The following is a 27842-nucleotide window of genomic DNA, read 5'->3' on the forward strand; positions in this document are numbered from 1 at the left end:
CATTTGTACGGGCACGAGAGTGGCGGTATCATGAGCCAGTGCCGCATTAACGTATACTTGGACGCGGTAGAATAAATGAGCATAATGAGTGCTCGTACGCGCCAGACCATTACATTCGTTCTCAGGGCTGGCGTCTGCTCGATGCGCTAACCGCGGGGACACGAACGCATGGGAAAGGGAGGCACATTAGCCCCGCATCTCGCTGCTATTCACGAAAAAAAAAAATGAAAAAGACGCACACATTCCCTTTGTGTGTCTCATTATTTCTCTCAAGTTTTATGAATCTATTCAAGCAACAAATTACACAAACTACACATGTCGCGTCAAATAATTATCGCAGTGTCACGTGCTACTGTTGGCGACTTCAGAGCACAGTCGTCTACGTAGAGGAGCGACGTCACAGCACTACCATCTACGTGGGGCCATTTTCTCATGTACGTCATCCGCTCATTCTCTAAAGCGCGCGCCCGCGAGAGGAAGGGCAAGCAGCGTTCACCTTGAAATTTGACCCATTTCCGCGGCGCGTAGCGCTGCAAATTTTGGCAGACGCGATCGTGAACGCCCAGTGTATGCATTGCGCTAGTTAGCTCAAAATTGTCAAACCTGGTGAGGGGCCCTTTAAGCTGCGCTGAAAATGCGACTGCGCTGAAACTTGTCTTCGTCCGTGCCCTCTGCACGAGCTCATTGTTGTGTTTCGGTTTCGGTTCAGTATTGCACTGTACGAATGCCATGGGGCGCCGCTCTGGCATTCCTGCTTTACCCAGGCGACGTGTAAATAAAAGAGTGTATGGAGAGTACTCGTTGAGTGTGGACGTTTCTTCTGCTTCGGCGCTTCGCGCCAAACCGCGTGTTCGGGCTGGCTGGCGTCCCTGCCGGTCGCGTTGGTCACCGCCGGTCTTCGCCTGCTGCTGCGCCGGGACTACCAGCCCGCAACACAGCACTCATGTTTCCCGACGTATTGCCAGATGGCGTCCATATCTCACGCAGCGCCCCTTCTATCATCTTTAAGACGACATTTGCAGCGAAGCACGCAGATACGCGGCCAATTTTTTTTTCTTACACCCTGCTCGCAACTAAAAGGTTTATTAAACAAACATGAAAAGAAAGTGAGCTCCCTATGCCGCGCTTCATAATCATATGGCGGTTTTGCGTGGGCAACGCTAAACTATATTGTAAAAGTTTTGTTCAGTATTCACAGCACACAAATCCTTAAAACATCTCTATTGGGGCATGTGCTGTGAAAAGCATCAGAGAAACACAAGAGCATCTAGGGAAGCGAACACCATGGAGATATAAACGCCAGGCCTGTGCGGAAAGCGCAGCACAGTCATAGCGAAAGCTAAAAGAGCGGCATTTCTAGAGCCCGTTATAAACTCTCTTGCAGTTACTAATACAAGTACACTAGGAACGTACCCACTACGCCACAAATCAAAATCTTTGTGAAGCTGGGAAGCGCCCACCCCGACATTATTCGTCATTCTGCGGAGAAACTAGGCACCATCTGTAAGGCGTTTTGTGCACTTTGTTAAAGCGACGGTTGATGACGATGAAGAATTATGACTGAACCCTTTGTAATGGGTTGGAAGCTTTAAACGACCAACTAGTTACGTAATTGGCATTGTGTGACGCCCGGTCCTTATTTAACTCTGCCACCGTGCTTTAAAACGCACGTTAACGCGACAAAGAGGGAGGGAGAAGATTAATTTTATTGAGACCCCGAGGAAATGGACCATGGGAGCCTTATGGGTTTCCCTGGCAACCAATAGAAGTGCACTTGCGAGGAACCCACTACGCTATAAATCATAATTTTTGTGAACTAGGGAAGCAGCCACTATGCAATTTTTCGTCATTCTGTTAGGGAACCGTGGTACCCGCTAAACACATGTAAGTAATTATGTGCACTTTGCTGATGCTGTGGCTGACGACGATGAAGAAATAAGGCAGAGCCCTTTGTAATGGGTTGGAAGCATTCAACAGCCCAGTCGTTGCGCAATTCGCATTGTATGACGCCTGGTTACAAAATTCGGTTTTGTGTGACGCCTGGCTGTTATTTTACTCTTCTAACATATTACATTACCTATATTAATGTGGTTTTGTCCCGAGATGAAGCCTGTATAGGGTCTCTTTTGCAAAGCAGTTTCAAGCACCGGCATAGCTGAAGAGCCATTTCATCCATGCCGGCGCGTGAAATCAACAATTAGAGCCGGACTTCAGCCGGACTGGTATCCACTCTTCATGAAATGTATAGCTTTAATACCCTTTTAGGACTTCTGTGTAACGCTTGTGCGCTGGTAGAGGCCACCTTGAGTATTTTGTTTCCTATGCATGCTAACCACGCACATTTGTAATAAATAACATGAAAGGAAAAAAAAAAAAAGCACCGGCATGGCTCTGCGGTAGAACACTGGGCTCCCACGCAGAGGGCCCAGGTTCGAACCTCGTTCCAACCCGGAAATTTTTTCTTATTTGATTTTTTTCTTATTTCGAGCGATAGTGGTTACGGACACCGGCGGCGGCGGCGGACAACTACGGCACCAAAAACGGCCCTTGTTGTGATCTCATAACAGCTTTCGCTGTAAAATCGATGCATTTGTGACGTAAGAAGACTTCAAGTTCCTAGTGCAGTCATAACACCGTAGCCTAGTTCCTTTGCACATTTTTATGTGTTTGCCAGAGTAAGTGGAACCTCAGAATTCAAGCATGTGTAACGCATACTAACTTTGGTTTACAAACAGGTCTGGCTTTCAAAGCTTGGAACCTTTATCATCCACCGACATGAAGCAGGCATGGGGAAGGCTATAAGTGTCTCAATTCTGCGAAGCTAAGGAACTCCAAGAGCTCTCTCATGTGCATATGCGACCGTCTCTACACCTTCACGACAAAAAAAAAAAAGAAAAAAAGAACGCAAGAAATGAGCAGACGACTTATGAAGGCAGCATCCCAGAGATGTTGCAAGCAGAAGACGGGCTTCCATTGCTTATTCTTATTCTCCTTTATGTATGGTGTCAGCGACAGCTCCAGATTCATAGGTATTTTGGTGTCTCGCCTGCTCCACTTGCACCTGTCAACAATTAAAGAATACATGATGCGGTTCAGGATAACTTCTTGGACGAATTGCGCCTGCTAAAGATATTATATATATATATATATATATATATATATATATATATATATATATATATATATATATATATATATATATATATATATATATATATATATATATATATTTTTTTTGTTTTTATTGATTTATTTTGTCATCCTAACAACTATGTGGAAAGGGGTAGCCGTCACCAAGCAATGGTGGCAACAGCTCCTTCATTTATTTTCTATTTCAATAAAAAAAGAACAAAAAAAAAGTCACAACAAAAATTTCGCTGTCAGGAGTCCTTTAATGCAAAAACGGGAACGCAAGACACCGGTGATGATTATTATTGTGGTGATTACTGGCAAAGGTACGCTGTGAAGGGCGTAAACTGTTTTTGGGCTCTCAACACTCTGCATTGGTATAAAACGCTATGTATATGCATTACCACTTAGTGAAAATCAAAAAAGACTGTCTTACACACGGGATACAAAAATGACATACGGTATATGAGCCTATGCAGCAGTCCAGAAAGCAATGTATCGTACATTTAAATAGTAGTGAACTCCAATACAACATAAGTATTTACAACGTAACAACATATAACATAATACAACCGAACACAACATAAAAAATTCCTATAAACAACGCAAGAACAATTTAATACAAACATGAGACTTTAGTGAGTCTCATGTAGTGAGTCGCGCCACAAAAAGTTGATGGTGATTCAACGTTAGCTATTAACCAGTCAAGGCCTTCTCAGGCAAGTATTAATATGCGGCACGGTGCTTCAACGTGGGCGAATCCTCGTAAAAGGCTGTCTTGCCAACTCCACAGTTATATACACTGCGTACACTATTTCTTAACGTCTAATAAAGCTGCCATTAATTTTATGAGAACACGTTTCAATCTCCTGTTATGAGTATCTGCATCTAAGAAAAAGGGATCAACGACTATTATTTAACAATAACAGGCGGACACGCGGCAACATCTAATTGCCTAAATACTTTTCGTCGTAACTTTTACGCTACTCTTGATGTGAAGACTACAAGCAGCGGATTTTTTTCCGCCCTTAGAACAGTCTGAAAATGCATCGCAAAAACCGTTTCACGCCACTGCAGTCATTTACAGGTATATGTCGGTCACAGGTGCCACCTTTACATCTAGGCAGCTACTCTCAGCCACTGCGGGCCTCAGGTTGGACCTTCTTGAAGCGAAAGTCGGCAGGGCCCTTTGGGATGTTGATGAGCTGGCCATGGAATTCCATGTCCTCTCTGTGGTACTCTATGCTGTACTTCAGCAAAATCTGCATGATAGAGAAAGAAAGTGGAAGTGCAATGTTTATGCTTGCGAACTGTCGCCGTACGCATGTCACGGACACAAAATAGGACACGCCGACAGGCACGGCTCTCTTGAATGCTTGCATTAAAGGGACACTAAAGGCAAACAATAAGTCGACGTTGATTGTTGAAATAGCGGTCCAGAAACCTCACAGTGCTACTTTTATGCCAAGGAAGTGCTTATTTTGAAATAAAATCACGTTTTAGTGGTCCGCATCGCATTAGCGCACTTCAAATCACCCGCCTGAAAGCGGTTTTTCGCACGTCACTGTTGCCGTGCCCAACGTTCTCCGCCTTTACTGCGCGGTGCTTGCGCTGGCGGCGTGCACCATTCGGGCATCCGGCAACATGACATGCATGCGGTATTTTGTCGAACTTTCTCTCAGAGCGACTTTCACGAGCGCGCAAAACACACGCGGCAGCACGCGATCCCGAAACTACCACTGAGACGCGACCGCGTGAGCGAAGCACACTCTAAAAAAAAGGTAGTAACGGGACCCGTTACTACCTTTATGACCACATTACTACGTATTGCGGTCCTTTTACTACCTCAGAAGTACACACGAGGTCGTAAATATCAGAGGTAGTAAACGGTACTACCTGCTGGCGTGTTAGTAAACGTTACTACTTGCGTACGCGCACACATACGTCCGCTTCTGACGTGTAAAGAAAGGGGTACTGCCACATCTAGAGTAGCATGTCGTCAGTGGGTGAAATGGGATGTGAATTGGTTGAAGAGAGGTCTATTGAACATACACAATGCATTTTTATAAACATTTTTATTGCGCAACATTATTTTCAATGCGAGAGTGTAGCGTTTTTCGTTTTGGCGAGATAGAACGGGCGAGGGTATTCTTACGCAAGAATTAACTGCGCACTGTCGGATGACAAGCATAGTAAATAAATATGTTACACTGACAAGTGACATGACATTTTTGCACGGTCTAAATAAAAGTTTGCGGGGAAAGCCGCCCAGGAACGTTTATGCACCAGAACCGAAACCAACAAAATACTCATGCACCTTGTTGTATGACAAGGTACTAAAACTCAATATACGTTAAAGTTTATCCACCGGATATAACGAAGCGCTCTATAATTGACTAACAAGCATAGTGTCGATCGCATGCGGTGAAGCGATACCCTGAACAGTTAAACAAAAGCGTCAGTTTTCCATTTGCCTGGAGGTTGGGGAATTGGATTAGCTGAACAGTGGACATTGATGAAAGGACAGAAGATAAATATCTCATATCGTTGTTGTTTGACATAAGGGCAATCAATCATTGCATAAAAGTCTCGCGTGTAGACATCTGCACTAATTGTATAACATTAATTCACGACACACGAACGTTTTATGGCGATTAACAACATCGTTGTTCATGTGTTCAAAATTTTTTCAAATTTCGCGCGCTTACATTCCCACTTATCTTTTTCCGAAGTCAAAACATTGTACGCTTAAACTATTTATGTACATTATACTTACATAAATATTTTTTTAGTATTTGCGAGCTTAAATTCAGATTTTTAGTTAGGAAGCGCGATGTGAAAATGCGGTTTACGTCTGCGGGGCTGATACCACGTGGTACCACTTTTTCTTGTTTTGCGTTTGTTGCTCGTCGCCTCGCCCTCGCCGCCTCGCGAGAGGGAATTTTTCTCTTGTTTGAAGTGTGCTTGCGCCTTGTGCTCGTCCTGTGTGTTCTGCCGGTGCTGCTTATTACGAGGATGCGCTATACTCAAGCGAAGACCGGCTGCTTCATATCGTGGAGCACTCACCAGGTATGTACGTACCACGTTGCTGCTGTCAGCGCTTGGTTAACGCCGTTAACTACGTTTTTCTTAACCAGTAGACGATAAATGAGCTTTTGTGAACGTAGCGAGCCTGTTTGTGTGTATCATTTCGTCAGGATCGATCAAGGCAAATTTGTGTGATTTTAAGCGCGGGCGAGCTTTTTCTTTTGTTTGACGCGTAAAGGAGAGTGCGCATGCGCGGCTGTGATTCGGCGGGGGATTTGAACAGAGTTGTGGCGGTGCCCTTTTCTGTCGGCAGTGGTGTTGTAGTGGGGGGCCCGCTCGCGGTAAACCACTATTTTGGCTTAATAGATGTTGGGCGAAGACGGCGTTTGTTAGCTGTAAAGGCCCGAACACACGTACGCGTGACTTTTTGACGCGGCGCCGCGCCCTCTCCCAATGGAGAGGGAGGGCGCGCAGCAAACGCGCAGCTTCGCGTAGCCGCGCGCACTCTCTCCCCATAGGGAGAGGGCGCGGCGCCGCGTCAAAACGTCACGCGTTGACGCGCTGCAACGCGTACGTGTGTTCGGGCCTTAAGCGTCGATCGTGCCTAAGGCGCGTATGCTTGGACCTGTTAGATATTCATGTTCGCTTTTTTAGCGCACTGAACATTTCTAAGGCAGTTCCATATGCTGCGCGTACTCTTTTCAGTAGCTACAGGATCGTTATAATAGCAGTGTTTTGACTACTATCAGAGAGTTGTGTTTTCCTCCTTGCGGGTGGTCAAACGTGTGCATGTGTATGCATCCGCGCTGGCACGTATCTTTAAACTGCCGTGATACTCGGGTTGATGCGTGTGCGTGATCTTGAAATAGCATGTTGCTTCGTCTTAGGTACGGCTCGCGAAGCTTGAACTTACGCTTAGGTGTTCATACAGCCCGTTTCGTCAAATTCGGCCGATGTTTTCACCCGCGACATAGGTTGCCTGATGCGGCCGGCACCCGTGCATGTTAAGCCGTACGTTAAACTTGAACTGTACTCGAGCGAATCCTTCATGTCTATTTGGGGCAGAATTTTCGCACCTAAACAGTGCAAGCGCTAATTCGAGCATCAGTGCACGCGTTCGAGCAGAACTTTTTTATTCTGCTTGTTTCTACCGTGTTTGGCTTTTGTTATTTTGCTCTGGATATTAAGAATTGTATGCGCCTCGCCCCTCCCCCCCCCCCCCCTTGGCGTTAAACTTCACTAAACACTTACTTGTACGGGTACGAACAATATAAACTGCTTGTACCACCACCTCCAGTGACATTTTCTGATAGATGAAAAGCTTAACGGTCTATGGGATAAAGTAAATTCTCTAGGCATGCGCTACAGATGTTAAAAGGATCCGTGGTATGTGCACCATATGAATATCCTATTTATTGCTCACAACTTACAATAATATTATACATACTTCACGGTATGCATGCATAAGTCATGCATGTGTTGCTGTTCAAATGTGAAATTAGACAATGTATTGTATCTGAGAACACAACAAATCTAGACTGTGTTTTTTTTCACGCTGTTGGCATTGAAACAATTATAGAACTTCAGAAATAAGTTTCATCGAATGTTTATTGTGTATTTGCTAAATTGTGGTCAATAGCTTGCAGGATTCTGGTTGCCGGAGATTGTTGCAGAAGCCTGCATGCTTTATTGTGGTGGCATGTGGTTCAAGGTTGGTGCCTTGTAAGTCTTAGCATTTCCACCGTTTTCTCCACGTGGCCATTAGACAGCCTGTGATGCATTAGTGAGAAGTATTGCCTTTTTAGCCAACCAGAATCACTGAAACTAATGACCACAATTTAGCAGCACACAATAGTAGAGTGAAACCAATTTCTGACATTATATAATCATCCCATTGTGAGCAGCCTGAAGAAAGCTACTTTCTGTTTGCAAGCAGACATAATTTAATTTTACATGTTACCTGCAATGGATCATAATGAATGTGCATACTGTCATGTATGTGCAGTGTTATTGTGCTTTTGTGCAATAAATAAAATATTCATATGGTGCATATAGCATTGCATTCCCTTTAAAGGAACACATCATATAAGTATCATAGTATAGCTACAGGAATACAAATGTGCCTGTGAATGCATACTCACACATAGGTTTGGCTAGCTGCAAGAACAGAATTTACCTATAGCAGCCAATGACAATACTCACGCACAGAACTTTCAATTACACGTGGTTGACACATACAGCAAACAGGGGGCATCTTTTCCTAAGAGCTGTACATTTGCGTTGGTACATGAGCAAGCTAAAATAGTAAGTAAGGTTCAGATCCTTGACATCAAAAGCATAAAAAGTTCTTCCACAACACGCTTTTTATTGCATTTATTTCGCAGCATTCCCTTTATGTATTTCTCAGTGAGTGGAGTCAGGTGCCACTGAATATGTTGGCCGTGCACTGCATTTATACCCACACAGAACTAAGAACAATTCCAGCATGACGGGAGCATACTGTATGTTAAGCTCTTGTGAAACATTTCGTCACTACTCCTCCTGTCTTTATTTTAGGCTTCAGGGTACAAATGTACTGTAGAGAAAGCACACCCTAGCGCACCTTGCATTATGGAGGAACAATATTCAAGCATATTTTTGACACATCTGCGATGTGGAAATTCCATATTCTTTCATAAGGTTGCGACTGTGTTCACCAAGAATGCATCAAACAAGTTTCTTTTTTTGTAGCTTCTCTAGTTTGTGTACGTCCTGCTTGTTTTAAACTTATCTAAAACATATTGTTCCAGATAAGTTTAAAAAGAAATTCAGCATTGCTAACAGACACATGTGTCACTAAATTGGTATTTCCTTGTTTCCATTGCAGCCTATACGTGCTCCTTGTACAAAGCGAGTGTGAAAGAAATCTGGACAAGCCTGTCATCAATGCTTGCTCATGGACAAGTTCATTGTTGATGTACAGCAGCTGCGCATGGCTTCTGTATCCTGTACAAGGGGAACTGCACTGAGAACAACGGAGTGGGCACTTCAGCCATCTGTTTGCTCTATTCAAGTAGCTCACATGTAGAGGGTGTTCAAAATTAAGCTTTTTGTTTTTCTTATAAAAAAGTCCGCACTGTAAGTCACGTCAAAGCCATCTTTGCAGATAAGTTATTATCCAGGGGGACACAAAGTGGGACAATAATTATCGCTGTCAGCCATGCAGTTAACTAAGATTTAATAATGAACATTTTTTAGTGACTGCAGCAAGCGGGCATGTATGTATAAGAAGTTTGAGTCAGCCGCATTTCCACACAATTCCACTTGGAAGAATTCTTCTAGCATGTCTGGGCTGAGATATCCTGTTGCAAAGCTTATTCCGGCTTGCACCATTATACATACAGGACTTTGAGCACTGGCACAAAGCTCCTCCTTGATGTGCCACATTTAATGTGACAGTGGGTCGAAGGCATAGGCAAACATGATAACGGTTACCCTTTTCCTGCCGGCTGGTGATAGCAAGCAGTGACTGCTCGTCACACCAGGGAATAATATTTTGCTGATCCTCACCGCCTTGCATCATGCAAACCACAATTAAACTTTGCAGCAGGATATCTCGCAGCACAAATATGCTAGAATTCTTCCAAGGAGAACTGTGTAGAAACAACGACTGCCTCCAACTTTTCAATACAAAGATGCCCGCTTGCTGCACTCAATAATAAGTTCATTATTCGATCTTAGTTAATTGGGCGGCTGACAGCGGTAATGTCTTACTTTGTGTCCCCATGGACACTAAACTAACCTGCAAAGTTGGTTTTCATGTTTTTCCCAGGGCTGAATTTTAATGCAACCACAAAGCACAATTCTGAATGTGTCAGTGCTGCTTCCTTAGCTTTGTATTTTGTCTTTTCAAAATCGATTGAGTGGGCGGCTCTCTGGACTTGTGTGTCTTGTTTTAATTGATGTCTTATGTGCAGTTAGTCATTTTTAAAATTGAACTTTCAGTTTTGTGATAAGGCAGTAGTGCATTAATTCACTATTTTATTTTCACTTTAATATTCACCGTACATTTGATTGTAATATGCTTTTCTAATTGTACATATTTCATTGTCTTCCGGAAATTCATTTCCTAAGTGCAATCATGTTGTAAAGAAATGAGACTGATGCCATGGCTGCCCCGTCTTCTTCCCCTTTAATGGAACACCCTAATCCCATGATGATGATACGTATGCCCCAGATGCGGCGGCCGTTTTCTTCTGTTTTCAACACATTCCCGCCGCCGCCAAATGAACACACTGAATCGAAAGACGAGTACTGTCCCTCAGCACTTCGAAACTTCGTCAACTGGCTTGCATCGAGTTCAGTAGTTAGATGTTCAGGTGGTCACTAACGTTGCTGCATTTGGTAGAACATTTGCTGCGATGCGTCTGCTGGCGATGTACAGCTTCCACTTCCCCTTCCCTGTGAAGGTCCTCGGCTCCCTGTAGTGGTAGGGCGACGTCCTTGCGGATGGTTGCTGGTTGTCAGCCTCCTGGGCTACCAAAGGAACTGGGCATTCTGGCCACGCGAATCTTTTCATCACGCAGGCAGGTACACAGCAGGTGGTTTCAAGGGCCAATCTTGCGTGATCAGGATTCAGAATAATAATCACCTATTGGGTCTTGAGTATCGAAGCCGCCTTCGTTATGGTAGTTTGCACCTGCGCTTCATGTTCCTGCTCCTTCGAAGGTTGGGCTACAGGACGGGTGTCGGGACAGAAATTCGTCGCCCTGGCCTCGCACGTCTCGAAGTTCTCATTGGTGAGAAAATCTTGCGATGGGCGGAGATACCGTTGACTGGTCGGGGTGCAGGGCTCTCGATATGTTCCTCTCTATGTGCACGTCCAAGACCTTGGAAACCTCAGGTCGTCGTCGTAAAGGGCGAGTCAGTACGGAGCCGAAGTAGACGTGAGGGCTCCCGTCTCGCGAGCCTCCAGACGACGCCTGGAGTCACGTGGCTGGGCTGTCAAGATGTACGCTGCTGACCTCCATGAACTATCTTCCCTTGCGAACATCGGGCCGTCGTCGTGAAGGGCGAGTCAGTACAGAGCCGAAATAGACGTGAGGGCTCCCGTCTCGCGAGCCTCCAGACGACGCCTGCATACACGTTGCTGACCTCCATGGACTGTCTTGCCTTGCGAACATCGGGCCGTCGTCGTGAAGGGCGTGTCAGTACAGAGCCGAATTAGACGTGAGGGCTCCCGTCTCTCGAGCCTCCAGACGACGCCTGCATACACGTTGCTGACCTCCATGGACTGTCTTGCCTTGCGAACATCGGGCAGTCGTCCTGAAGGGCGAGTCAGTACAGAGCCGAAGTAGACGTAAGGGCTCCCGCCTCGCGAGCCTCCAGACGATGCCTGCATACACGTTGCTGACCTCCATGGACTGTCTTGCCTTGCGAACATCGGGCCATCGTCGTCAAGGGCGAGTCAGTACGGAGCCAAAGTAAACATGAGGGCTCCCGTCTCGCGAACCTCTAGACGAAACCTGCAGTCACTTCAGTCCATGGGTGCTCCTAGCGGTCTCAGTTCCAGCCGTAGTCGTGGTCCCGGGTTTCACGGCACCAAATGTAAAGAAATGAGACTGATGCCATGGCTGCCCCGTCTTCTTCCCCTTTAATGGAACACCCTAATCCCATGATGATGATACGTATGCCCCAGATGCGGCGGCCGTTTTCTTCTGTTTTCAACACATTCCAGCCGCCGCCAAATAAACACACTGAATCGAAAGACGAGTACTGTCCCTCAGCACTTCGAAACTTCGTCAACTGGCTTGCATCGAGTTCAGTAGTTAGATGTTCAGGTGGTCACTAACGTTGCTGCATTTGGTAGAACATTTGCTGCGATGCGTCTGCTGGCGATGTACAGCTTTCACTTCCCCTTTCGTTCTTAAATCCTCCTGGGCTACCAAAGGAACTGGGCATTCTGGCCACGAGAATCTTTTCATCACGCAGGCAGGTACACAGCAGGTGGTTTCAAGGGCCAATCTTGCGTGATCAGGATTCAGAATAATAATCACCTATAGGGTCTTGAGTATCGAAGCCGCCTTCGTTATGGTAGTTTGCACCTGCGCTTCATGTTCCTGCTGCTTCGAAGGCTGGGCTACAGGACGGGTGTCGGGACAGAAATTCGTCGCCCTGGCCTCGCACGTCTCGAAGTTCTCATTGGTGAGAAAATCTTGCGATGGGCGGAGATACCGTTGACTGGTCGGGGTGCAGGGCTCTCGATATGTTCCTCTCTATGTGCACGTCCAAGACCTTGGAAACTTCAGGTCGTCGTCGTAAAGGGCGAGTCAGTACGGAGCCGAAGTAGACGTGAGGGCTCCCGTCTCGCGAGCCTCCAGACGACGCCTGGAGTCACGTGGCTGGGCTGTCAAGATGTACGTTGCTGACCTCCATGAACTATCTTCCCTTGCGAACATCGGGCCGTCGTCGTGAAGGGCGAGTCAGTACAGAGCCGAAATAGACGAGAGGGCTCCCGTCTCGCGAGCCTCCAGACGACGCCTGCATACACGTTGCTGACCTCCATGGACTGTCTTGCCTTGCGAACATCGGGCCGTCGTCATGAAGGGCGGGCCAGTACAGAGCCGAATTAGACGTGAGGGCTCCCGTCTCGCGAGCCTCCAGACGACGCCTGCATACACGTTGCTGACCTCCATGGACTGTCTTGCCTTGCGAACATCGGGCAGTCGTCGTGAAGGGCGAGTCAGTACAGAGCCGAAGTAGACGTAAGGGCTCCCGCCTCGCGAGCCTCCAGACGATGCCTGCATACACGTTGCTGACCTCCATGGACTGTCTTGCCTTGCGAACATCGGGCCATCGTCGTGAAGGGCGAGTCAGTACAGAGTCGAATTAGACGTGAGGGCTCCGGTCTTGCGAGCCTCCAGACGACGCCTGCATACTCGTTGCTGACCTCCATGGACTGTCTTGCCTTGCGAACATCGGGCCATCGTCGTCAAGGGCGAGTCAGTACGGAGCCAAAGTAAACATGAGGGCTCCCGTCTCGCGAACCTCTAGACGACACCTGCAGTCACTTCAGTCCATGGGTGCTCCTAGCGGTCTCAGTTCCAGCCGTAGTCGTGGTCCAGGGTTTCACGGCACCAAATGTAGATGTAGATGTAGATGTAGATCCTGTACAGCTGGCTCACACCCACTCAGGGGGATTGGCCAAGAATCGGGTAGCTTAGAAAAAATTATTTAAGAACTAGTAATGAGAATAATTTCCTATTTTGTTTAACAGAAAGATTTTTTACAAGTTAATTTTGTGAGAATAATAATTTCAAAAAAAAAGGAAAAATGTGGGTGGAATTTATTTTCATCAAATAAGAAATACATAAATATAGAAAAGAATCTTGCTGTACTTTGCTTCTGGTTAACTATGGAATTTTTGAACTGTGGTTATTGTTTAAATCTTTTTGACTGTTCTATGAACTCTTGCATGGCCTCGCATACTTTCCCGCTGCCGTGCCCAAGGGTAAGTGCACCTAGAGATAGTAAATTTGAGGTTCTCAACTCTATTTCGATTATGCGTAACGGCGTTTCCAGAGATGTCTTTCGTAATGTAGAAAACTTCTGACATGAGATCAGAAAGTGTTCTATTGTTTCATCTTCCCTACAATAAGAACAGAGGGGTGATGGTGCCAAACCGGCTCTATATAAATAAAAATTTAATGATGGAATTCGGCAACGCAACTTCGTAATTATAACTTCTAGATCTCTGTTATGACATGTGGAACTTTTCCAGGGTGTCATTAGATGATTAAAGTCCGGGGAATTTCTTAGAGCTGATATACTGAATTCTTGCATCATCATTTGCCTCCGAAATCTAGCCGCTACTATAAAAGCTGAAGTAGGGGTAATATTAATAGCTGGTCCGTCTAACGCCGCTTTCGCTAATGTATCAGCTGTTTCATTTAGAAATAGACCTCTATGCCCAGGTACCCATACTAAACGAACGTACGTTAAGTGCTCAGGTGTTAGGGATTTGAACTCTTTCAATGTTTTCATATCACCGGATGCCGTGAGCGCACTGCACACTGATAAAGAGTCCGTTATTATTACTGCGGAATTTATTGATGTCGGCAGTTTACGAAGGGCCAAGACTATCGCTAAGAATTCTGCAATAAAGATGGGTGTGTAATCTGGAATTCGGAGCGAAAATGACCAGTCAAGAACAGGGCAGTATATACCGATACCACACTTTTCCTCTCTCTGCGACGCGTCCGTCGCAATGACTACATTTGCTTGCATTCTGACCAGGTAGTCCTGTAGGGTAGCTCTTAACATGTTACTCGGTAGGTGTTTTGCATTGGTAGGGAAAATGTCATCAAAGTAGATTTGAAGAGAATTTGTCGCATTACCAATCGGAATAACCTCCCTTATTTGGACGGACAGTGGATCGAGGAGAGATTGTACAAATTTTACTTGAGGCGTGTGAAATCTAGGCCAATAACAATCAAAAAATAAGCCCGGCTGCGCAATGAAAACTGTTTGGTTACGTCTTAAAGGAGATTCAAATGCCCTTAAATATGTTTGTGCAGCCAATATTCTGAATCTAGTGACCAGTGAGGGAATTCTCGCTTCCATATACAACACATTATTCGCTACAAATTTAGGTAGCCCTAAGCACATACGCAGTGCTTGCTTTTCCAGAAGAACAAGGGGACGAAGCTTATAGGCAGGTGCCCCGGAGTATAAAACACTCCCAAATTCTAGCACCGGTCGTACATACATGCGGTATATTGATAGTAATGTGGCTCTACGCATTCCTGATCTCCTGTTGCTTATTCTCCGTAGGATACCAACTGCCCGAACACACTTCGCTGCGATATATTCTATGTGGTTTCGCCATAAGAGAGAACTGTCATATATCACTCCCAAATATTTGATATTTTGAACTTGTGGAATGATGTCAAGCACCAAATGTAAAGAAATGAGACTGATGTCATATATCACTCCCAAATATTTGATATTTTGAACTTGTGGAATGATGTCAAGCACCAAATGTAAAGAAATGAGACTGATGCCATGGCTGCCCCGTCTTCTTCCCCTTTAATGGAACACCCTAATCCCATGATGATGATACGTATGCCCCAGATGCGGCGGCCGTTTTCTTCTGTTTTCAGCACATGTGATGTCCTGCTGTGATGCCTAATCATATTTTTGTTAATGATAACTTACAGAAGGCATTCTGAAATATTGAAACTTAAGTCTGGGCATTTGGAGATGAATGGTGGCGACATTTTTTAAACAACACAGTTTTATCTGCTTGCTTTAGTTGTGTGAAGTATAATAATAATAATAAGTGTTTGGATTTAGCCACAATATGGTTATGAGGGACGCCGTAGTGGAGGGCTCCTGAAATTTCGACCACCTGTGTTCTATAAGGTGCACTTAAATCTAAGTATATGGACCTCAAGCATTTCTTCCTCGATTGAAAATGTGGCCACCATAGCCGGGATTTGATCCCGTGACCTCTGGTTCAGCAGTCAAGGGTGCCTTAAAGTGTACTACTTTCGTGTGGGCTATAGTTTCTTGCTTCAAATTATGCAAGCTAAGTATGGAATTTGGTGCCAACCACGCATCTCAGGTAGTGCACTGATGTTGTGTTTGCCACATTCCTAATTTGTTGCAGTATTTAATTATTTTAGCATGCATTGATTGTGAGCAGCTCTGGGTAGCACACTGACGTTTGTCACATTTCTCATTTATTGCAATATTTATTTTACTTTTGCATTTATTCTGAGTTTGTTCTGAAGTTATGATTGTTCCACTTCTTTCACACTAGAGGGTTGCATACATTTGTAATTAACCCATGAAGCCCAACAAGTCACTGTGATACACTTAGGTGTGCAAAGCTTATCTAAGTAGCCCATAGTGTTTGTAATGCCTTGGAAAGTGCCTCTTGGTCATAAATTGCTGTCATGATGAGTTTCTTAAAACATTTGTTTTTGCGTTTTCCAGAAACGAATGTACTCTTTATTACCAAAAAAATATGCAGAACAAGTTAAAACTTTTAAAATGTTAATGATGTGTTCAGGCGTTATGGGGTTCAGGCTGATCTGTTAATCTTATTTCTCTTCAACCGCCGACAGATGTACATTGCCAGTTTGAATATTGTCTATGAAGTGCTCTAAACTGTACAGTGTAAATGATAATAAATGAGTAATATTGCAGAGTTTTGTATACATGTACATCTCAATTATAGCAGCCGTATTATGCTGCATCATACAGGCAAGCAATGGCCTAATTTCTGGTCTGCGTAAAGGGTGGATATTTATAGGACACATACAGGACGGACACTTGGAGGACAGAAAGTAAGCGGCCAAATCGAGACATCTGGAAGACATATAGGTTGTGTCCTCATGCTGCCTCGGGGAACCATACAGTACACTTCCAGGACATCACCATTTTCATGAGGGATACTTCTGTGAGATTAGCTAATGCATGCTCCTTGTATTAAGTAAGATGCAATTTTTCTAGGTCATGCAGTTGACTGGCGTTGCCAGATGGTGTAGCAAATTTACATCAATAGTTGCTGCAAATAGCTAACATTCACACTGGACGGTGGAAGTTTCCTAACTTTCAAATACTGTTTTCCTGCATTTAGTAATTCAGTAATAACCGTCATGGTAGTAACGTTACTAGCTTAGCTTACTACTTTCCAATAACTAGTAACAGGAACTAGCAACCGTCATGGTAGTAATGTTACTAGCTTGGCTTACTACTTTCCAATAAGTAGTAACAGGAACTAGTGACCGTCATGGTAGTAAATTTACTAACTTTCTGCTAATACCTTCTGGTATGTAGTAACTGCAGGTAGTAAATGACATGGTAGTAACTTTACTACCTTGCAGTTTACTACCTACAGTTACTACTTAGGTAGTGAATGTTGTGACAGAAATTTACTACCTCAAAGTTAGTAAGTAGCACTACCTTTTTTTTAAGAGTGCAGAGCGCAGAGCGAAGTGCAGTTCGGCGAAAACGGAACTTTTGAACCACGCGCGCCGTTCCCCATGGCAACGCCAAAGAGGTTCTTTTTTCCATGAATCAAACAGAAACGAACAAGTGGCATTTTATTACGTGTCTTGACGCACGGAAGGTTCTTTTTTTATTGCAGCTAGTTTGATCACTAGTGATTAATTGTATTCAGACTCTCCCACGTCATCGGGATCACTTCCAAAATTTCCCACTCGTGGCGCTTATCGTGTGATACATTTAGCTTAATTTCTCCTGTAAGTAGGGCACTGCTGTTGATAACACTGCCGTTTTAGACGTTGTCAAACATTGAGCTTTCATTCTGTCATAAAGTGTTATTTGCCTTTAGTGTCCCTTTAAAGGGACACTAAAGAGGAAAGATGAATCCGTTTAGATCGACCAATTGTGCTCTGAGAACTCAAATGTCGTTAATTTCGCCATCATAGGTTTATTAATAGAGGAGAAAATAAAGTTCAAAGTTTAATTTTTATATTTCGCGCAGAAATCTCCCCGCGTGAAGTCACGGACTGCAATGTGTATCCATCGTATTTTGGCGCCATTGGCTCAACAATATTACCCCAAACCTGGTATGCTAAATCTATGGCCCCCTCGGAGGACAATGTACTTCGTTTTTACCGATTAGAAACTACGTAGTCCCTAGTAGGCGCCGTCAAAACATGTGACGTCACGGCAAATGGTGCGGAAACTTCAAGGTGGCGTCGCCACCCACATCTTGTTTTAGGGGCGAAGCTCCTTATGCCGTGGTTCTGTCCATCCTGCGTTTGTAGCGTGTAGTAGCCAACTCTAGCTCGTGAGAAGCGCGCGTTCTGGTATGCAGTAGAAGAAGAAGACGACGTTGACGAGTGAGACTCTCGTGCGTGTTCGCCTGTGTGGCATTCTTTCTTCTTTACTGCGCGCGTTCTGGTATGCAGTAGAAGAAGACGACGACGTTGACGAGTGACATTCTCGTTGCGTGTTCGCCTGTGTGGCGTTCTTTCTTCTTTACTACGTTTCGTGTTTTCAACGACACCCGAAGACAACATTTCAGAAGTAACGCGCCATAAGGCTCCCTCTTGGCACGCTTTTTCTTTAGCTCGGAGTCGCCAGATGGAAGACAAGGCGGCGGAACGGAGGGCACGGAAGGCGGCGGCAGCGCGCGCTCGCAGACAGAATCCTCAGGTGAGAGCCCGCGAGGCCGAAGCTGCACGTCGACGCCGCGAAGCAGATTCCGCCGTTCGAGCCCGCGAAGCCGAAGCTGCTCGACAAGCTGCACGGCTGCGGCGAGAAGACCCCGCCGTTCGAGCCCGCGAGGCCGAAGCTGCTCGACAAGCTGCATGGCTGCGGCGCGAAGACCCCGCCGTTCGAGCCCGCGAGGCCGAAGCTGCACGGCTGCTGCGCGAATCGGATCTTCAAAATATGAAGGACCGTGAAGCGGCGAGAAAGCGCGCGTACCGGCAGGAAGAGCACGAGGCTGTGCGAGCACGTGAAGTGGCTGCAAAACGCATCAGGCGGGCTCTGCCCGAAGGCGACGACGCGCGCTTCCAGCGGGACTTCCTTGATAGCAGTTTCGGCCATAGTTGCGGTGTGTGCAACAGATTGTGGTTCTCAAACAATCTAGTCACAATATCTTCCATCAAGAAGGACCACGCTCGCGCCAATGCCATCGCCGTGCTGCAGCGCGAGTTCGCTTCGCCCCACTCATCATTCACCACGTGGATATGCTGTGATTTCTTTGAGCGTTTTCTCGCTTACTAAGCGTCTTCTCGCAGCAAGCGTGGTGTTTTTGTTATCGTGAAAGAGTACTATTCTAATATGAGAAAAATCGTTTTGCTCTTTAGTGTCCCTTTAACATTGAATGCTTGCTCTTTCGAAGCTCGTGTATAGTGAGCGCTTTCATATCTCAAAATACTTGATGTCAGCTTGACCAGTTCTTTTTGGTTGCAACGTTGGTTGTTAGCTAAATTCAAACAAGATGATGTCGTTAAACGGTACGTGCGGCTCTACAATACATTGTCCTGCGGCAAATGATGTACTGCCTTGCTTCTAATGCCTGAAAGAAACGCCAGGAATACCTCAAAAGGAGAGGTGGGCTTGTGATTACGGGTCTTTTGATGCTTTGGTTCTCCTCCTGCGTCACTCCTAATCTAGGCGATATATATGGTATTCGCGTAGTACTCATGACTTACTTCCTTGCCAGTGAAGTCCTTCCACTAAAGCCTTTTACAGTGTGATGAAGTACTCTTTACTAAGAGGTGATAACTGCCAGAGACGCATGGTATGGCGTGGTTTCCTTGACAAGTTTTCAACATGATCTTTCGCAAAAAAAGAGAGGGAGCTGTTGTACAAGTTGACGTTCAAGAGCGTTATTTGGCTCCTTGTGGGACCCCGCCGTCATCAGAAAGTCGCGGCAGGAAACACTAAAACAATGTGCGTCCGGTAAAAAAAAAACCAAAACAAAAACACGCACCAAACATAAAGCGTTGTTGAGCGTCTACTAGCAAGGACACATTTCACGAATCTGTGTTATGCGTGATAGAAAACGAGCACTCTCCACCGATCGTGCATGGTCGCTGTCATTATAATAGCGCCGGCAAAATTGTATCACCGAAAAACAAGCGGGCTTATTTGAAGCGGCTCGGGGCACGTCCGCATTGCGACGGTGGCGACGACTGCAACGGCGCCAGCTGCATCCGTTTAAAAGAATGGTTGCAATAAAAATTTGCTGGGAGGCAAATTGGGCTCGTACAAGCCGCATGAAACGGTTTTAAAATAAGCGAAGTTATCGCCAAGATGACAAAGTACAGTACTTAAAGAAAGCTTTTGGAATTTATGAATTGCGCCTTTACGTCCATAATGTAGTTCGCATATATCCCTTGCTAGGAAGGAGCTCCTCCTTTTCTGCTCGTCACATCGTGCGAACTCCCCTCCCGTGGGCGTCCCTTAGTTACAAGTACACTGCAGTCCTTAGTTTAAAGAATATAAAGTATAACAAGTGGCTTATATTTTGAATTATTACCCAGTGCCGCATATATTATGCAGCTATCGGTGTGCATTTGAAATACGAACTACCGGAAGCCGGAAGGTCAACAACAACAACAAAAAAAAAAAAACTCACGCAAACCTAATGTTACCTGCCCATACGCGTACACTTGCTATGTACGTATCGTTAAAGCCAACATACTTAAGACTTCGCATGTCCCTCCGCCACGAATCTGAATGAGCATTGTACGAAATTACAAATATTTTACGACCAAAGGTCCTCGGTTCTGTCTCAGCCACAGAACGCGCTTGTCTGCGTGTCTTTTCAATCAACGTGGTGCTGAATAATTACATAATTGCGTGTTGTAACAGTCGCAATGGCAAGATTATGCAAGCGCTTGTGCAATTCAAGCCGCTTCGAAGTAAAGCTATGAACATTACTTGGTGTCCACTATCATAACTCGATCGAACCTCAAACGTCGAAAAGATATCTGCCCTTTAGATTTTGAGGTGTACTACTCGAGAGACGCGAACACCAGGATTTGCAGTAAAACTTGGAGAGCAGGAAAGACTTGTACATCTCTTCCGTCCCGCGTTTTCCAAAGACTGAACTGGGTAGAATAATTTTCCACAGTTAAGAGGAAAGAAAGGAACTCATGCTTCACCTTAGCGACCAGTGTGCATATTTGTAGCTCCGCTATTCTCCTACCCAGGCACATGCGCGGACCAAAGCTGAAGGGCAGCGAAGCGTATCCGTCGTGGGGCAGAATTTCTTGGTCCGTTTTCAGCCAGCGCTCAGGCAGGTACAACTCCGGACGGTAAAAATTTTCTTTGGCGCGGCCGGCGACAAAGCCATCCACGAATATGGGCACCTGGAGATATTAAAATCATAACGCAGTTACAAAGTTTCGTGCCGCGAAGCAGCACAGCTAGGAATTGCACAAAGGAAACACCATGGCACAATTGTTGAGAATTCCGCGTTAACTTTAGCACCCCGAGCAACATTGGCGGGCTTTTTTTGTCCAGGTGAACTGACACAAAGCAGAACACACTGAATTCTTCATAATACGTCCATAAAAATGAGCATTCGCCATCTCAGATTACAAAAAAAAAAAATACCCCTGTGCTTTCAATTGCTCTGCGCTCGTATTTACACGTTAGTGAAGCTACCATTAACTCATTCGAACATTTAGGCAGATTTCTTGCTAATAATGCTACACTGATCTTTCAGACTGCCAATAATATAGATATATTTTTACGTAGTGAAACTAACCCCAGCCGGAACAACGTAACCAGACATGACGACGTCATGGTCCAGTTTTCTGTAGATTCCCGGCAGGCTCGGCTTCAACCTGCACATTGCGAGAAAACGCAGCGGTTACTATAAGCCAAAACACGAACTCGAAGAATCCACCACTTTCATTTTCCTATGCTGCCCTCTGCCGTTCTGGTAGGGGCCGGAAAAACCGGTATTGCCAGAAGCAAATCCCCCGAGGTGATGAGACGTTTTGCGAGTTTCCCGCTGAGAGACAGCATGCGCGGTGGCGTTGTTTAATGATTAATTTCGTGAAATTCACGTCAGAGACAAAGACAGGACTGTTTCATTATTTTATTCCCTTGTTAGTCCCTGTCTATGCTATGTGTTCGCATGTGCTTCATTTCGCATCTTTCAGTCATCTTCATTTCTAACACAAATTTTTTTGGGGTGCCAGAGGCACGACATTGACCGTTCCTATCTATCTATCTATCTATCTATCTATCTATCTATCTATCTATCTATCTATCTATCTATCTATCTATCTATCTATCTATCTATCTATCTATCTATCTATCTATCTATCTATCTATCTATCTATCTATCTATCTATCTATCTATCTATCTATCTATCTATCTATCTATCTATCTATCTATCTATCTATCTATCTATCTATCTAGCCGCATCCGTCCAGGTGCCCTTGTGGTCACCTCCCTAACTTGGTGTACACCAAAACTGACATAGTATGGCATGACGGTATGACGAACATGGCTGTGTGGTCATGACATGAATAACGTGAAAATCATGTCGTGTACGACATGAAACCCTTTGCTCCAGTCATGTGTGGCAGCAGATAGTATACCAGGGGCTGCAGTATGCTGGTATGTGCCACAGGGGATTCGCAGTTCATATCTACCCAGGAATGGCGAGAACAGACATTGTTAATTAAACACGAAAGAGTTAAAAAAATGCGGCTTCGGCCATGTTGACCCGACTAATTAAAAGAATAAATATCAGGATCCCAGCAGGAATAGAACCCTTGCATTGAAACCTATGACTCAGCAAGGTATATTCAAGCGTTGCTCGGTCCCGGAGGAATACGCCAACAAATGCTACGTATAATATTTACATCATCTCACCGTACTGCGCACATAGTTTTGATAAAACTGACGTCTGTGCTGTAACGTGAGTACTGACGACGTTAGAGTTTAGTCGACGTGCCTGGTAAGCCCACGATGTGCACACAACTACTCCATTTACAAAATCAATGTTGATCGACCTCGTTAACTCCGAAGATACCACCCGGGTCCAAGGACTTCGAGCCGTCACCTATCGCCATCATCATCGACGGAGGGTGGGACGGCCAGGGATTAATCCCCTAGTCCCCCCGCCTCGCCCGGAGGAAACTGCCGGACTTTTAATAAAGTTTATTCATTCATTCATTCATAGACAGCACCTCGCTGACTGCTTCGATATTTGTATCGAGAACTTCGCGTAAGAGATTGTGAGGGGAAGTCAAGGCACCCCTTCCCCTTCCTTTCGGTAACTCAGGTTCTGAGGAACAAATATTGAGCTGGATTATGAACGCTAGTGCGTTGAAAGATGTGAGTAGACGTGGGTACAGACGGGAGCCGACATAAGAAAGATAGTAATCCTGAGGATGAGTACATAACACCGTAGTTCGGCAAAAAGAAGTGGGACTCACTCAGACTCACTAGAGAAATATATTTTGCGCTTAGGGCTGACTCGGACACAGACTCACCAACATTTTACTCAACCGGACCCACTCGGACTGAAACTTACCAAAATAGTATTACTTACCCGGACTTACCAGGACTCAGACGGCCCGATCTGAGTCCGAGCGAGTACGAGGGAGTCTACTCATGAGTGAGATTGCCGACCTATGCTTCCGGGTACGCACTTTCGGTCTTGAGCTCATATCCGCGTCACTTCCCGTCTTGAGCGGCTCCCGTTCACGCCTTCCGGTTATGGTTTACTCATTTCCGGTATGTACCCAACGTATTTTCAGTATTCAGTTCACTTTTGGTTAAAGCCCAGCTAAGGATGGTGTCTACTCGAGAGAAGCTGAATTCAGACAGAAGTTATCTTCTTTTTCATACCCCGCTACGGATAGGGGGTGGACGACGTCCGAGAAAACATTGTCTTCTTAATAACACGCTTAAATACATAATATAAAGTTATCCTTGCGCCGCTTTGACGTCACCGTGAAGGTTAATGTGACGCCACTTTGACGCCACATTGTCCTTCTGGCATGAACACCAAATAAGGAGCAAGATAAGATTTCTATAATGAGATTTTCTCTTTTACCGGCAAGTTATCGTGTGAGGGGAAGTCATAAACTTAAATTGTGAATTTATACATTTGGGAATGTAAATTTGCTGGCGAACAAGCTTGTTAGCATTTGCTGCTTGTACGAAGTTTGTCTTTTTTCTTGTTTAGAGTTATTCAATCTGCACCAATGAGATGCCTGCAAGACCTTGAGGTGGTTTGGAAAGTGTCGCGATTCTTTAAAAGAAAATTGGTAAACGACTCAATTATTTAATCGCGATCGTGTCAAGACACATTTACTCTCATAATAGTGTGTAACCAACCGTGGCCAACATCAGTAAGAGGTATCCAACATTTATCCTATAACCGACATTTGCCAATGGTTAGCCAAAGCTATAGTCAGCACTAGCAATAATTCAGTCTTAGCCTTTAGACAACGCCCACCTTAGTCATCAATACGGCAACATTAACCAGTGCTAACCAGTCCTGGTGGCACACGAATTAGTACGGTAGACAAATGTGACCAGAAATATTGGTCGTACCCCATTATACATTGTGTGTGGAGGACGCACGGAAAGGCATTGTCTTCATTTAAATCAACGATTGTTTCGACGGTGTGTTGGCCCCTCTACTGCAGCATTTCTACGAAAGGTCGCTGACTTTCGACTGCAGTGTATGCGTTTTCGTAGGGTAATGTGTAAACCAGTTGGACAAGCACTGCGATACGTAAAATAACACCACGCGGAAGGAAGAGGGCGCAGCGTAGGTTTTGCAGGAAAGGAACACCACCGCCTGCGGACTGGTCGGGATGCCTCGGCGGCCAGTACCTAGCCCGCGGGTCGTAGTTTGGAGACAACCAATCCACGCTATGAGAAAGGGGAGTTTCGAAATTCGCATGCAATCTGTAATCTTCTTGCGCGTTTCCCGTGAAACGCGAAAAAGTGTAGGCGAGTGACTGATTCAGCTGTTTACTTCGGTTTCTAAGCGGTTACCTAATTTAAGAAGGAATGAAAAGTACCGACTCGTAACTGTCTCTCCTTACGAGGACACTTCAGAAGTCGGCACGGGGATGGGGAAAAGGGGAATGAAAGGAGAGAGAGAATAGAAGAAGAGAAAAAAAAGTAAGTTGTCTGGACTCTGCTCCCGCAACTCCCGGACGCGGCAACTCGCGACGCGGGCCAAAGGAAAGAGTGGTCAAGGAGGCCGGCAAGGAGAGGGCAGATGTAAACAAACAGCATGTGTGGCACCCATGGGCGCATGAAGAGTTCGGCCGTAAGGCGCGTAGGGGATTAAGCGCGAGACAGACGGTACGATTTTCCGTGCGATGCGATGGCCGACGCGGCGGTGCGGCACCCGAAGTAGTGACCTTTCATAGCATCGGACAGCCACCATTCTGGCTGCCGCACCGCCGCGCCGGACGTCGCATCGGAAGGAAAATCGTACCGTCTGTCTCGGCCTTTAGCGCGTGAAGCGCTTGCCCGGACCAACTTCGGCTTCGTTTCAACTCGCTCAAAAAATGAAGTTCAATGAAGGTAGCGAGTGTCGTGTCCTTTCTGTTTCTTTTGTCCCAGTCGAAAGTGCGCTACCTAACCATGTAGGCATAATGATCGCTCAAAAAAGTTTTTTCGTCCAGAGGGCCCGCGCGAGGGCCGTCAGGTTTAACCCGATGGTCCCCGAGTGGGCCTAGCCAGGTGACGTTGAGTTTTTTTTACTCGCGTCTATTGTGGGCCGAATAAAGTTGTTTCACTCACTCACTCTTAAGCAAGCTGGAATGGCCTTGAAAACTAGATACGCGGCATAAAATATTGTTACTGAAACGAAACCAAAGCTAACAATATTTTATGCCGCGTATCTAGTTTTCAAGGTCATTCCAGCTCACTCATAAAATGGTTGATTAACGATTATCTACAGACATTAATGGCGCTGAACAACCTCGATAACACTTTCTCGACAAATAAATGCTTCAGAATATGCAAGGCCTTCTTTACATGAGCATACGAGGCTTAACACTTACCGCATGCTTTCTTTCAGGCAGGCCTTCAGGAAAGACAGCTTCTCCAGCTGTTGTGGTTCAACAGAATTCGAGTGTTCGCCAAGCACAGCGATCGCTTCTTCCCGGGCTTTCGACTGAGCCCGCGGATTCTTCGCGAGGTGAAACAGTAGGAATGTCGCTGCTGCGGACGTCTGCAAATTTGAGACAGTATACGCGCCAGAAGTTACAACATAGCAATGATGTGACGACCGAGGTGCGTGTTTTTTTCCAGCACGCCACCCGGATATGTATGCTCGACAAAGATACGAACAGATTAGAAGTGCAGCATATATATGTCTAGCTGTGCCCCTCAGTGGTCGTTAAAGGGACACTAAAGGCAAATATTAAGTCGACGTTGACTGTTGCAATAGAGTTGCAGAAACCTCGTAGTGCTTCTTTCGTGCCAAGGAAATGCTTATTTTGAAAGAAAATCACGTTTTAGTGGTCCGCACGGCGTTAGCGCACTTCAAGTCACCCGCCTGAACGAACCTTCTGACGTAGCAGTTGCCGTGCCCAACGTTGGCTGCCTTCACTGCCCGGCCGCCGAAGCTACGGTTTCTTGCGCGACAGCGGCCATCAACCTTGCCAAGACGCAGCCACGGGCCACTCCAAAACTTTATAGTTCACTGTAACGGAGCTTAGCTTGGCCAGCAGCAGCAGAAGTAGAGTATCGACAGGGCGAAAATAGCGAGAACCAAGCACACGCAGCTGTATGCGATACCGAAACTACCACTGAGACGCGAGGCTTGGCGAAAACGGAACTTTTGAACCACTCGCGCTGTTCCCCAAGGTAGTGTCAAGAGGATCTTTTTTCCATGAATCAAAGAAAAACGAACAAGCAGCATTTTATTACGTCTTGTGATGCACGGAAGGTTCTTTTTTTATTGCAAATGGTTTGATGAGTAGTGGTTAATTGTACTCAGGGCTCTGTGACGTCATCGGGATCATTTCCAAAATGTCCCACTCGTGGCGCACATCGTGTCCTACATTTACCCTAATTTCTCGATTACTAGAGCACTGCTCTTGATACTGTCGACGTTTTAGACGTCCTCACACATTGACATTTGACTCTGACATATATTGTTATTTGCCTTTAGTGTCCCTTTAACACAGCGGCTGGTTGGTCCTATGTAGACTTCGCCACAGCTCAACGGAATGTCGCACACAACGCCGACGATTCAATGCAGTAATGGCGAGGCGCGTTCCTTTTCGCACGACAGCTGGAGCATTTGGAAAGAAAATGAAGGGAAAAAAAGATTCGCCGGCTTATTTGGCGAAGAAAACAAGAACGGGAATGCCATGTCATTATTACTATTTTTTTTTTTCGAGTTGTGGGCGACGTTGCGCATTTATACAGCACTACCTGCTGCGCCTTCGTCCGCACTGCTTCAGGCCTTTTGCTGCATCCTTTCGGCTTTTGAAGCACCGGCTTGGACACACTGGTAGAACTACAGATGAGGACCCAGCTGCAACCACCCACAAGATTTATAACGGAAGCGACCATCGATAGTGTGCTCCCGCTCGGCTTCAGTGTAGAGCGGGCCGGGGACACGGCATCACAGTAGCCCTCTCCGCATTTTCATAGTGAGCAGAACCATACCGGAAATGAGCCTTACAGGCATGGGGGCTGCGCTTCTAGCACGAATATGTGAGACGCTTGCAGTAACAAGTGAACATCTATAAAATGCAAAAAAAGAGAGAATGTTTTTAGGTACCTTATAGGGGAACCTTACGCATTTCACTTGATATCTAAACAGAGATATAATAATATTAATAACGTCAGAAACAGTCACAGGCTTATAATTACAAAACAAAAATCTAGGAATATATTTCAGTGACAAAGGCTCTAGCTCGAACCTGGTCAATACCAAAAAGAAAGTTGTGTTTAAATACGTAGACAACATTCTCGTGCGTGTAAACACTTCTAGCCCGTCACTGTTTCTGCACGATGTGAATTTAGCTATTCCTGGCTGACAGCTATGACCCTTACCCCGTCTACTGGGATATATATATATACAGAGTGTCCCAGCTATCACGCAGCACGATTTAAAAAAAAAAAGAGGAACGGCGTTACGCGAATCAAATCTACAGCATATTGTTCCTAGTACCCTAGAGTAGCAACTGCTATTTTTTTCGTT

The 27842-nt window shown here is 45.5% G+C and overlaps 1 protein-coding gene across 1 annotated transcript in view; it reads right to left on the reverse strand.

The window, feature by feature from the left end:
- Positions 1 to 3381: 3381 nt before the first annotated feature.
- The window catches only part of LOC119383748 (probable cytochrome P450 49a1), a 62069-nt gene continuing 37608 nt past the window's right edge, over positions 3382 to 27842 (reverse strand). The window contains exons 6-9 of the mRNA XM_037652046.2: positions 25687 to 25856; positions 21401 to 21479; positions 20793 to 20999; positions 3382 to 4391 (exon numbers count right to left, since the gene is read on the reverse strand). Coding sequence (XP_037507974.1) covers positions 4263 to 4391; positions 20793 to 20999; positions 21401 to 21479; positions 25687 to 25856 — 585 coding nt within the window. The 3' untranslated portion in view covers positions 3382 to 4262. The remainder of the gene's footprint in view (positions 4392 to 20792; positions 21000 to 21400; positions 21480 to 25686; positions 25857 to 27842) is intronic.

This window comes from Rhipicephalus sanguineus, chromosome 2, assembly GCF_013339695.2.
Source record: "Rhipicephalus sanguineus isolate Rsan-2018 chromosome 2, BIME_Rsan_1.4, whole genome shotgun sequence".
Taxonomy (NCBI): Eukaryota; Metazoa; Arthropoda; class Arachnida; order Ixodida; family Ixodidae; genus Rhipicephalus; species Rhipicephalus sanguineus.